At 46.2% G+C, this 13,662-nt stretch overlaps 1 protein-coding gene across 1 annotated transcript in view; it reads left to right on the top strand.

Moving 5' to 3' along the window:
• The window catches only part of KDM7A (lysine demethylase 7A), a 316,134-nt gene that overhangs the window by 197,187 nt on the left and 105,285 nt on the right, over positions 1–13,662 (top strand). The window contains exon 8 of the mRNA XM_085651905.1: positions 12,141–12,228. Coding sequence (XP_085508031.1) covers positions 12,141–12,228 — 88 coding nt within the window. The remainder of the gene's footprint in view (positions 1–12,140; positions 12,229–13,662) is intronic.

The following is a 13,662-nucleotide window of genomic DNA, read 5'->3' as shown; positions in this document are numbered from 1 at the left end:
CAACAGATTCTTGTTAGAAGTGCGTAAATCGCGAGAGGGGACATACTGCTGTAGCTTTGAAGCAATTAAAGCAGGCCCGCGTCCTAAGAGGGCTTTAAATGGTGCAGCCTAACTTGAATAGACAGCGTTGGGACAGAGAAAGCCAATGGAGGCTTCAGCAATGGTCTAACATGATGGTGCTTAGGTTGACCAAGGATTAGCCTGGCCGCTTGATTCTGCACTCATTTCAGACAATGTAATTGATAAGCTGGTATACCAGCATACAGGGAGTTTGCGTACTCAATACGTGAAATTACCAGGGCAAGTACGACCTGGGTTAGAGCCTCGGGGGTCAAGAATCTACTGATCTTCCGGATTCTTCGCAGATGGAAAAAGCAAGCGGAGACCACTGAGCTGATCTGGGCCTTCATAGTTGGGTCATTACTGATCACAATTCCCAGGCTTTTGACAGAGCTGGCTGGGAGTGGGGGACTCCCTAGCAGTGGGGGCCAGAAGTTAGAATTCCACGGATTAGCTAGCCCGCCAGTGAGAATCAGCTCGATTTTATCAGGAGTAAGTTTGAGCTGGTTGACATTCATCCAGTCGCTGATAAAACTCATTGTAGATTGAAAGCTCGCCACTGATGAAGCAGATGAGTCGATATTAAACACTAGCTGAAGGTCATCGGCATAATTAAAAGTTACGACTTCTTTTACGCAGGGCCAGAATCAAGGGTAAAATATACAGGTTAAAAAGAAGGGGTGAGAGGGAGGAGCCCTGAGGGACCCCACATGCCAGTTTTCTTTTTTCAGCTGAGAAGTTAGCTGGGCGAACTGTTTGGAAGCGGTCGCTGAGGAAGGAGGAGATCCACTTCCGCGACAGGCATTGGGTACCGGCGCTGTCGACACGGTCGATCAGAAGATGATGGTCGACCGTGTCAAAGGCGGCCAACAGATCCAGGAGCACCAGGGCCTTGGTAGTGCCCTGGGCGGCCCCCCTTCTAAGTTCGTCCAAGATGACTGACTCAGTGGAATGTGCAGGTCTAAAACCTGCTTGATGGCAGTCCAGATAATGAGATTGCTCCGCAAAGGAACTGAGGCAGTTGGTGACATGGGCTTCTAAGTAAGGCAACAAGGAGATGGGACGATAGTTGCTGGGGATCAGAGTGTCAGAGCTGGGTTTCTTCAGAATAGGGACAACTTCGGCATGTTTAAATAAATTAGGAACAGTACCTTGAGCAAGGTAGTTGTTTAGAAGCGATAGGGGGGGGGGGGGGGGGTCCGGACAGGAAAGGAAGACTTTCTGAAGGATGTGAGGGGGACAGCTATCCATAGGGGAGCCAGAATAGACCTTTTTGAGTAGGGCAAAGAATGCATCTTTAGTGATTGGAGGGATTTGCTCAAGGTGATAAGAGTTTGTGTGGGCACAGAGGGGCCAAGGGTAAGATAGGTCTAGGGATACTGGCCTTAATGGTGGCAATTTTCTTGATGAAAAATGAATTGAGAGATTCACATAAAAGTTGTGATGGAGCAGGTTTTGCAATGACTCGATCTGGTTTAGCAAGTTAATCCACTATAGAGAAGATGTCCTTAGCTGTGTTTACTGATTTTGATATTCTTGAGGAGAAATATTCTGCTTTGGTCTGGAGGATGGCACTTTTGTAATCGGAGTAGGGACACAAAAGTGGCCTTTTTGTCGGAGCAATAGTCGCGTCTCCACCTACGTTCGGCTTGTCTCAGAGCCATTTTCTTCGCTTTTAAGTCAGAAAACCAGCGTTGGGCGTCATGGGGCCTCTTGATTTTAATTTTCCTCAGGGGGGCTATGCTGTCTCTGGCAGATTCAAGCCAGGTGTTGCTGTTTTCTGCCTGGGTGTGGGGGGACTCCTCCTGAACAGTGGGGGCTGAAGTAGTAAGCAAGGAGCAAAATTTCTCGATGTCCATCCGACCCCAGTTTCTAGCCATAAAACTTCCTGACCGAGGAGCTTTAATAGGGGTGACACTGGAAATGAAAAAGGTGATAAAATGATGATCCGACCATGTGCAAGGGGAGAACAGCAGGTTGGAGATTTCCAGATTGGAAGTCCAGACCTGGTCAAGGATATGGCCCTTGATTTGGGTGGCTGCTTTTACATGCTGGATACAGTTCATTCCCGCTAGGAGGTCAGTGAGTTCAATAGAACAAGAGCTTTCCCGTACGTAGCTAGATCAAAAGTTGAAATCTCCAATTATCAAGATTCTAGAATGATTAATAACCAGTTCAGCGATCATATCGCCAAACAGCTGGGGGAATGTAGGCATGTGATGTGGGGGTCTATAAAATAGAGCACAGATAAAAGCAGAGTGATGGGATTCAAATTTCAATAAAAGGCTATCGACTGAGGGGATACCTGAAGTCACTAATGAGGTAAATTGATGTTTCTGTTGTATTATAGCTGCTACCCCTCCTCCGGCTTTACCCGCGGGTCTGTTAGACTGAAGGATGTAATAGCTATCTGGGATTGCTGCTAATCAGGATCCGATTCCGCCGTCAGCCATGTTTCGGAGAGGAGCAGAATATCCGGTTTATCAACATCTAGGATAGAAGATCTCAAGTTGATGTTTTACCATCGAACGGGTATTCAGGTAGCAGATTGAGTCCCTCCTGCGCCTGATCTATGGGAGTGGCTGGAGCTTGCCGATGCTCGTCTTTATTAAGGCGCTTCTGTTAATGTGGTTTGTAGGAAATTTCAAGGTGAGTGTCCCTATGGGTTAATATCCCGAATTTGTCAAGTTTAATCCGGGTGCGAGAGTCAATAGCCCAATTTCCCCACAATGATTTTAATTCTAAAGCAGAGTAGCGTAACAAATGGGCATAGTGCATGGCCCCTGGTCGGCCGCGGACATGCGCAGACGGGCTTGCCTTTGGCGCACCAGCTGCGCGCACCAGCTGCGCGCGTCAGCTGCGCGACGGGAATGGCATGGCGTTGATGTAGGCTGTAGGTGTGACGCCCCCAACAACCAGAGACAAGTTACTTCCTCACCTACACCCGCCACAACAATCGGGGAAACCCCGTGGTGACGGCGATAGCAATAGCAATCAGGTAAAATGCCAATACCAGTAAAAAGCAAAGTACAAGTGATTTTTTTAAAGCAATGAAAGCGTTGTGCTCAAATTACTGCTGGGCGTAGAAATTTCACCGAGACTTAAATAATTTAAAATACTCACTTTCTTGATTTTGTGAGAAATGTCAGAAACCTAATTTTTTCATTTTACACTAATGAATGTTGCGTGCAAGATGGTATTTACTTCTGTTAAAAGTTAATGCATTTGCGAAAACAATGTGCTTTACTGACATGGCAAAAACAGAACTGTCCACTCATTTAAGGTTGCACTAAAGAAAACACATGGTTTGGTTTTGGAATTTGAACATCAATCGATGTTTATGTAGATTTGCATTACATAATAGCATTTAGTCATACCTTCCTCAAAAAATTCAGTTGTACATGATGTCAAATGATGAAAATAAGCACAATCTAATAAATATTTCAGCAAAGATTAGTATGCAAAGAAGAGCTCGCTTTTTCGCATCTTCCAGAAATGATGCTGTGCACCAGAGACTGCACCATAGTATGGGTTTCTATGATACTAAGCTTGAGTTTCTATGATAGTAAGCTTCAGGGTGCAGAAATAAATACAGAGAAAGATAAAAAAATATATATATATTCTTCTTTTTTTTTTTTTAAAGCAAGCCGAGACTTTCTTTTGGGTCATGAATATGGATTTCTTCGAAATATTTCAAGCTTTGTATGAAACTTTTCAGACTATGAAAACTATACAACTGAATTGAGTGTATTTGGAGACATAAAGTGATGTCTTTAAAAGGAAATTTCAGATGTAACCATTTTAACCAATATTTACTCCCCTCTCGTATGTGAAGGGCAGTGTAACATGAAATGATGGGGCATCTCTTTCAGACTGGTAGATTTGCCCTCCTTTCCTGTTCGTGTTCTTTCCAAGGCTTTATGTCAGCAGCTGTTAAATAAGTTTGTTACTACCTTGTGCTCATGAAGTCTCTCCAAGAAAACTTTGGGGTACTAATCTTCGGTTAACGAATAGCGAGAACATGTCTTTATTTTTCTTTAAAATTGTTTCATTAATTTCTGTTTTGAAATTTGAATAACCCAATGTGTATCAAATCAAAGAAGAAAATTGTTACTTGGTACACTAAACACGTCTTGTAGGACATCTCTTTTGGCTTCAAAACGGTTTCCCCAAAATAGTATGCATTACATTAGCAGCCTGCATTGCAGCCCGTGTTAAGGTGGCTTAGAGGCACAGCAGTCGGGGTGGAGTACTGCCAGGAACAACAATAGGTAGTTTATACGATTTCTTCTATGACAGCCAGCTTTCTATCTTGCATCTAATCCAGCAGTGTAACCCAGTAAAGGGGGCTACTTTGGGTTACACCCTGAAGACTGCTATTGTGGATGGAATTGCATAACTCCCAAAATGCTTATTAAGTTCTGATGAATCGGAGAGACATTTTTCATAATCGAACTACCATTTATTTCTTTTTGCAAAACAATGTCCCAGACAAAAATCCTGTACCTTTTACTCTGTGTATTTCAACCAGTAATATTTTGTCACTTGGCCACGTTTTTCGTTCAAGCGTGATTAAAACATTTTTCAAGGGATTTGAAGACTTGGTCTTCAGCAGTTGGTTTGATTTGCGCTATCAGCATTATTGTCCCTCCCCTGCACAGCGAGGATGTGTCGCCGGGTTCCCATACCCCATCCCTCCAGCAGAGGGGGAGTAGGCATTAAAACTGCAAAGGGGGGGGTAGATTGAGGCTGCACTAGCTTCCACCAGACTGCCCCTATACGTGCAGCATCAAATCAACTGTAACTTGTGTTAATTTACCGTAAGAGGAAAACGTCCAGATTTCTTTAACTCGCTTTCTCCTTGAATTTTTGTAGCAGGAAGCCCATGGGCTACACATTAACCTCGTGGCCGCTGCGGCGCAGATAAACAACACACCCCTTCCTCCAAGGACTGCCCCCGCCGCCCCCAACTGTCCAAAGACCGTGCAGAGAAATAAAAACGTCCTAAACATCACAGTTCTTTCTGAGAACGCGGTTGCATATTCAGCCTTCACGTGTCTCTTCAATACATTAGATATTTTAAAAGTACAAGTAAATGCCGTTTTCAGCTCACATTTCTAGTTGCCATGCAGTCCCGGGTGCACCTCTCTGCATCACCTGCCTAAACCACACATAGGCAGCCTCGAGCCCTATTAATTATTGTCTTGAAAAGGGAGTGTGTTTTTCTCAGTCTCCGAGCCCTGTAACACGAGCCCAGCATGAACGCCTTTGAGCCATAAAATCACACCAGGCGCTGCGGGGAGAAGCCGACGTGAAAATCTGAAAATGCATTTCAGTATGCGCCCGAGATCAAAGGTAGCAAACCTGTCTACGCAACTGTTAAAATGTGATTGTGTGAAAGACGAGAAGCCGCCATGCCGGCGTGTAGTGCCTGTTAATGAGCTGAGCATACATAGACCCAGCAAGTGAAAAAGCACACATGGGTGTGCAGCAGGAGAGACACGAACACGCATGCTGCTGTTATAAAGGCTGTGTGCGCAGCGTCAGGAAGAAGGAGGGGCCTGACGGAGGGAGGGAACGCGTAAGCACGCCGCCACGTGAGCACATCCCTACATTAATTAAACAAAGATGGCGTCAGGCTGTCCACATGCACTTTTTTGTGTCCCTCTGTACGCGTGTACATCTTGAATTGATTACAAAAAGCCCTCGCATGGCGAGAGCAGCGCTGCTAACGCCAGGCGAGACCTAAAAAAGCACAATTCTGATTAGTAGTCCTGGATTAGAGCACTTTATTATGGTTGTCCGCAAGAGGCCTGTAAGTTGTTTGGCCACCCTGACCTATGATCGACCCTTTTAGGACAAGAGCTAACGACACGGAAGTTATTATGCTGGTTGTTTATTGCAGGTAAAGGGTATGGTTGTTTAGGGGTAACTGATAAAGTCCATCAAAAGAAAGGGGAAACAGAAGTTCGTGAATATATAAAGACAAAGCAACAGGTCCGGTAGCCGCTTCTGCAGGTCCCTCTGGTGTGAGCAACTTCAGGTCAGTTCCTTGAGAGGTCCTCAGGTTTGTTTTGGCGTCCCCGGGAGATAAAGGAAACACAGAAAGAACCACCCGTCAGTAACAAAGTCTTGACTCTCGTGACTGTGTGATTCACCCACCACCTATGCATCTATTCACCAGGGTTTGTGAGGAAGGGAAATGTGAGGAGCAGGACGGACCTAACTAGTGCCCGCTTTTACTTGCTCTCCCCGCTTTCGCCCTCCCAGTCCAGCGTTTTAAAGAGTTCAAGAAAGACACTGACCTGGAGCTACAGTCCTCCAGGACCGTAGCATTGGGTGTCTCGGCGTCCTGGCTCTCCGGGGGACGACTGGACACGGTAGCGGTACCAGCTGGGGCCTCGCCGCCCGTCGCGTCTTCTTCTCTGCTACTCCGGCTCTGCTGTTCAGTCCTTTGTTCTCTCCCTGGTACCAGTTCTGGATCCGTCACTCCTTCACTCTCCTCCGTCGTCTCCAACCTCCTCTTCGCTTCCTCTTCCTCCCTTTTTGTCTCCGCCTCCCTCGCGTCTCTCGTCTTCGTGCGGGACGTCACATCCGCCCCTACCTGGAAGACTAGACCGCCACCGTCCTCCGCTTGGAATTTGGATGTCGCCATCTTGAAGGGCACGGGAAAGGCGTTTCCGGCACTGTCCGTATCACAAGGCCACCAATGTGAAATGGGGAAATCCTTTGAGAAGTGTTGTAAAAATGCTGCTTGCTTGGTACCAAATAGAAACTGTCTTCACAAGTAGTATTAATAGTTAATATCACATATATGCATTTGAAAAGTATCATTTTAGGTGGATCTATATTTATTGATGCCTATTATATAGACGTTGAGCCATTTTCTTTTGGTTACGTAACCACTAACTGTTTTAAGCTACTTGAGAGATTTTTAATTTGAAGGCTTGCAGACCAATGACCTGTACATAGGCAGTGAAATAGATCTTCATATTGCTGGCTAGGCTGTTTCTCATGGTTTTCAGTTGTCAAATAAGGGAACCAACGCATGGGTTTATAAAGGATTGTTTCTGGGATCACACTGTTGGGCTAGCTAGTATGCCGGGATTGGAACTCTGGACCCGCCTACTTGAGCCACCACAGAACCTTTATCACACAATCCTTGTTAGTCAGTCTTCAGCCATACATCTCATTTGCCTTAGTGTGCAGTTCGTAATTGTGTTGGCAGAAGACTTGCTTTCTTCTACACACTTGGTGATGCTTGCGTCAGCCGTCCTATGAATACATGAAGCATGAGCTCACATGTAATGGTGTCATTAGAAGCCATGTTTAAGGAGCTCACTGTTTCTCCCTGCTCAGTCACACTGGCCTCTCTGTGGCATGGGGTGACTGGGGTCACAGGCTGCGCATCATGTCAGTGAGGCTCTTCTGCATCTCTGGCGACCTTATGACGGCTGAGCTTCCTTGATCTTTTATCACACCATCACAGATTGCTTCCAGTCTTTATTTGATCGATGTTGCGCCCAGCGTCCTCTGCAGAAGCACCAGTGGCGCAGTAAGAGAATAGAGCACGTTTGTGAAGCCTGCCTTTTAACTCCTGCGAGGGCTTTGAGTCCCTGTAGACATCGGTCATCATGCAGGTGAGATGTTCTGCAGGGTTCGAGTCTCAGTAAACGATGAAAGGTCCCACTGCACAGACATTCCTTATCCTAGAAAGAGGACTGCACCATGTTGCACAGTTAGTCCTTTTCTGTGGTCTTTGGACACCATTGACCACAATACATAAAACAAAATGTAAATGATTTAGTCTGACATCTTTTTTTGTGGTTCAAGTTCCTTACTTTTGAATCTGTGAGCTTTCACTTTCTGTTACAATTGATGCCTGATTGTTTCCCATCAGCACCCCCCCCCCCCCCCCCCCCCCTGTGGAAAACCTAGTTCTCTGCAAGAATAAGTGAAAATACAGACCCTGCTTCCTCGTTCTGGCACAATGAACGTTCAGGCAGTTCTTGAGAGTCTAGGGAGTTCTTGAGAGTTGTAGAAGTGATATTCCTATCAGTCTCACTCGTGCAGGTACACCCTTTGCCTACAGGTTCACAAATGAGGATTAACACTGGAGTGGAAACAAAAGACAAGTTTATTTCACTCATGAGAGGAGTCCCATCATTCAGACACTGCAAGTGCCTGAGGAAGGGGGCTGACAAGTTCAAGGTAATACTCAGTATTTATACATTTTGTTGCATTGTGAAACCCATTGGAAACAACTTCGTCATGCTGAATTGCAAAGTGCTAACTCCTGATAAACTCCTACCCACGTCATCTTTGTAGATAGGCAAGGGAGGTTACAGGTGTAGGAGAGTAGGATCTGCTTCTTGTAGTTACCCCCTTTTTGCTGATGTTTCACTGTTTTTCGTCTTTAGTCTGGCTGGGGCCCTGCTAACCGGAACCCCAGCCTAGCTGCTTCCTCTCTAAAATGATTCTCAGTACTTTAGGTACACTCCAGATTGGATTCTGGGGTACCCTTATAAGTCCCTAGTATATGGTATACTATGTACCCAGGGTATAGGTACCCAAGGGGCTGCATCATGTATTATGCCACCCCTGGGAATCCTTCCAAAATGACTCCACAGGACTGCTTCTGCAGCCTGGGTAAGGTGGTGCATGCACCCCTTACTGAGATATAGGTTCACTATATCTCTCAATATCACTGCACATATAAACCTATCAGTCACCCCTATGGCAGGCCTTACTAATCCTGAAGGCCGGATGCTGGGTTTTATGTGAGAGGGTGCCCATGCAAGAGCAGAGCACCTCTGCAACCTTCGGAACCTTTGTTCCGGGGTTGTTTGTGATGCAGCCAAACCATATACTCTTAAGTGCATTATAACCAAACGGTAAATGCTAACTTTGGGATGGCTGCACGGAAACATGTTATGTTTGGTGTCAAACACCGTGGAATCATACCCTCACACCAGTAACTGGTGTGAGAATATGATCACACCCTTCTAGAGGGAGAGACATGACAGCACCGGTATACCCGGTAACAGCTAACAGAGCCCTGGCATCTCAAAATGGATGCTGCCAGCCACAGACACGTGTCTGCCCTCCTGCTGCTGGACGAAACTCCGGCAGGGGAGGCCTGGACAATAGGTTTCCTGTCACATGGAGGTGTTGCCACCTCCCAGACAGGCTTTAGTGTATTGCGGCTGGGTGGGTGCACTCCAAGAGTGCTTTGAAGTTCAGTACTGGGAGCACATTTGGTCCCCAGAGTATGTCCAACCCTTTCCTTGTGTATAAAGAAGGAACACCCGACTACAGGACTTTAGATTACACCTGGACGAAACTCTGATACTGAATCCTGGAACTTCGATCTACATTGAACTAGTTGACTGAAGAATCTCCCTTGGAGTAAAGGAGTTACTCCCCTGCAAGGCAGGCACCAAAGACGCATCTGTCCGGTTAGCATCTCCAAAGCTCCCGCCGGATTCTGAACAGTTTTGCAACACAGGAGGTGGGTTTCCGTGGTCTCTGAGGTCGATGTATGCCCTCAGCAATTCTGAGGCCTGTATCCCTCGTGGAAGACCATGCAACCCGAACCCCTGGACACCGCGACCATTTACAAAGCAGCATTTGCACAGAAGATTGCCTGCTTACACTCCACGAGTGCTCCGTAAGCTGGCCCTTTGTTTTTTCTCTCGAGGTACCTTCGTGATCCCTAGTCTGTCGACTAGTGGGTGTCTGTGAAGGCAACTCTACTATTAATTGGGCTTACCTGGTTGCTCCAGACGTGCCCTGACTCTCCATCGCTTGGGGAGTCTCCAGGACCTTGCTGGTCCACACCGAAGTATCTTTTCTCTTCCTGCGTAGGTTGCTGTTGCCAAGGCTTGTTGGGTCCAATCCGGGCACCGACACCGCAGCACTCGACATCCTTCGTGGGACAGCTCGAATCCAGCTCCTGGTCATCATTGACGCCTCCTGGTCCTCGTGGCTGCAGAGTCCAGCTTCACCTCTTCGCACCTGAAACACCCGACCTCGGTGGGCATTCGTCTATCGTGCCCCTGGTCACTGTCAAGTGACCCAGACTCTGTCCCCTCTGCTTTCAGGTTCTTCTGATCTTCGATCCAGGCTCGGATCACACCGAACACTTCCCTCCTTCCCGGCAGCAGCACTTTGCAGCAGATCGCCATTGAAATCAACGACGATTCCCGACACCATTTGACACCTCTGCACCCGGCTTCCCTGGGTGAGGTAACTCGAGTACTCCGGTGCTCCCGTGGGTGCTGGCCCTAGAACCCCCTAAGTCTAATGGGGTTTTCTCAAAGTCCTTTCCTAAGTGTCCTTAACTTCTAAAATAACAAACGCGACTTTCCCATAGAATAGCACGGGGTTTGTGCCTGTGTTCTCACACTGCACGCGTCCCCCGTGGGTCTCCTGTGTCACTACTTTGGGTGGTTCCTTGAGGTCCCAGTGATTCTACGTGCTCTAGGCACTGTCTAGTCAAGTCGTGGTTCTTATACCACTTTCTTAATATATGGTTTGGTCTCCCCCTGGGGCCCATTGTATATTGTGCTTTTTACTGTCGTTTTAGAACTATAGGTTTCACACATGTTATAGTTAGCTGGACATTTCACTCGTAAAAAACCAATGAAATTCCCCCGTTATAGTTACTGCAGGCAACTATAACTCACGCGACCGCAATCCTCTGCTGATGACGTCAGATATTACATCACTGTATTTAGACACTTATTTACCCATGTCTTCTTCCATTAATCTTTAGCTATACATATATTACAAATATTTATTTTTCATAAAGACACATGTCATCAGTGATGTAATATCTGACGTCATCAGCAGAGGATTGCGGTCGCGTGAGTTATAGTTGTCTGCAGTAACTATAACGGGGGAATTTCATTGGTTTTTTACGAGTGAAATGTCCAGCTAACTATAACATGTGGGAAACCTATGGTTTTTTAAGTGAATTTGCAAGGTTTTTTAAATGCTAATTCGTAACTATAACGTGTGTGAAACCTATGGTTTTTAAGTGAATTTGTACGGCTTTTTAAATGCTAAGTTATGTATTTATTAATTATTTTTTTTTTTCAGGTTTTTCACCGTGCGCGCACCGTGAATTTTATTTATTTTTTTTAAATCGCAAGGTGCGAGCACTATATTTCTACCGCAATTAAATGATTTTGAGCAACTGCAATGCAATTATTTTGAGCAACTGTGTTGCCTTTAACAAATGCTTTGACTTAATATCGCATTTTGAGCCATCTTCATTGAAACTGCTTATTAAATATGGCTCAGTAATCACAAGAAGCAATGAGTGGTAAATGTTCTTGTGCAAACTTAGTTATTAACAACTACTATTGTGACCAATTCATGATTGTACTGCACTATAACTAGTGGACAGCATATGCCAGGCCAACTTCTCACCAGGCGTTGGTGGGCTCATTGATTAGACATCTGCGTGCTCGGGGTCCTTCGGCAGGGCAGGGCCTCTACTCTGCCACACAAGCATTATCAGCACAACCAGCTTTCAGTAAACACGTAAATTCTGACTTTGCAAAAAGTCCCCGCAGAAACACAAAATGGGGGCTGGTAGTCAAAATGAAAGAGGAGTAGAGGCGAACTTAACAAAATACATTTTTTTCTGTTTAACAGAGTCTAGGGAGTTGTGGCGAATGCTAGGGAGTTGTGGCGAGTGCTAGGGAGTTGTGGCGAGTGCTAGGGAGTTGTGGCGAGTGCTAGGGAGTTGTGGCGAGTGCTAGGGAGTTGTGGCGAGTGCTAGGGAGTTGTGGCGAGTGCTAGGGAGTTGTGGCGAGTGCTAGGGAGTTGTGGCGAGTGCTAGGGAGTTGTGGCGAGTGCTAGGGAGCTGTGGCGAGTGCTAGGGAGCTGTGGCGGAGTTCTGGTTTCCATCACCCAGTAATGGCCTTTGCCGGACTTGGTATAAAAGGCAGTTTTTTCCTCTTCTGGATCATCTTCCCTGTTATTGTACCCCACCTGCCCTGTTTTTTCCCATCTCTTGCTCCTTCTCATATCATCTCCTAGTACTGACTTCTCGATATTTTTGTTCACAGGCTGGATCCACGCTGTCCTCACATCTCAGGATTGCATGGCGTTCGGAGGGAACTTTTTGCACAACCTCAACATTGGCATGCAGCTCAGGTGAGTGCTCATGTGCTGTTGAAAATCTTTCATTTTCAGAGTAGGAATGCCCTGGGCTGATTTTCTACATCTAAAATTTGATGTAGGCCTTTGATTAGTTGGTCTTTGATTACTAGGGGGGGAGGAGGCATCTGAGAATGTTCTGGCCCTGTTTAATTTTCTACCGTGGGATTGTTTGGTTTTTCTGCTGCATCATATGGGTACCGAGGCAGAAGATGGTTTGGGCGGGGTGTCCAGTGTTGGTCGAGAAGAGCTGGATACAAGCCAGGTGGATTCTACACATTACATACATTAAATGGAACTCATTTTACAGTCCGCAGTATTCCTGAAAATCTGGCATGGATCAGATACCTTGGATTCATTCACGTGAGACACAGATATGGGGTAAAGCAGCAGGGCACACCACTTCGCCATCGAATCACAGCTGTCTAGTTTCAAAGCTAATAAGCAGACTGTCTTTCAACAACTTTCAAGGATAGCATTTTTTCTTCAAATATCGTACATTATAACGGATTTGATGTAATGTCACTCGATGTAGCAGACAGTATTTCTGTATAACCCCGTGACAGATAGACCCACATCAAGGAAATTTAAGCACTGAAGGGTTCCCAAATTTAACCGTTTCCCCCTTCTACTGGTTATTTTGCATTCCTATCACTTTCAATCTAATTCCTTAACTATAATTCTAACTTAATTTTTCCTCATACTTTTATCCGTTAGGGCTGTCTCCACTTACATCGCTAGCCACCTAAGTTTTGGCCCAACCAAATATCCTTTGACCCCACCACTAAACGGCTGTACCTTGCTCTTTGGCTTATTAGGACTGCTACTCCCCCCCCCCCCCCCCATTCCAGGGGATTTCACCTTGCCATCGCCGATATGGCATAACATAACGCCGATTTGCTATATCGTCAACCAATATCTCTGTGAAACCCTGTCTTATCTATGGCCGCCACGTCATACATCTACCATTCCATCATGGCGCCTAACCTTCCCGAGCAGCCTAAACCACCTATGACCCGAAAGTACCCATGTATGCCATCTTAAAAGGGCCGTCAAATAATACAGGAGGGTTACCATACTATCCGACCGGACAGGCATTACGCCCTTTACTTTACCAGGTGAGCCCATATTTCCTGCACCGTCTTTGACTGCCCTGTTTCACCTGTCCCCTCAAACAATATGGTTAGGCCTTTTCCAACCCCCCACCCCTCTCCCCAGATTGAATACAGGACCACATTACAGACGACCTCTATCTTCCAAAACAACGGTATGACCGGATTCCCCTTCCCATATGCGCCTGCATCACCGCCCGGCGAACGAGCACTTTTCCCCCTGTCCTCGCGAATATCGTAAACTCCTTCTCTGCACCTGACACACAATTGATCTTGCGATAAGAGAACAAGGGAGGCACTTCTCCCTTCTAAATGCAAT

Source organism: Triturus cristatus, chromosome 4_1 (assembly GCF_964204655.1).
Source record: "Triturus cristatus chromosome 4_1, aTriCri1.1, whole genome shotgun sequence".
NCBI classification, from domain to species: Eukaryota; Metazoa; Chordata; class Amphibia; order Caudata; family Salamandridae; genus Triturus; species Triturus cristatus.
The sequence above is the reverse complement of the archived record's forward strand: the minus strand, read 5'-3'. Positions and strand labels throughout refer to the sequence as shown.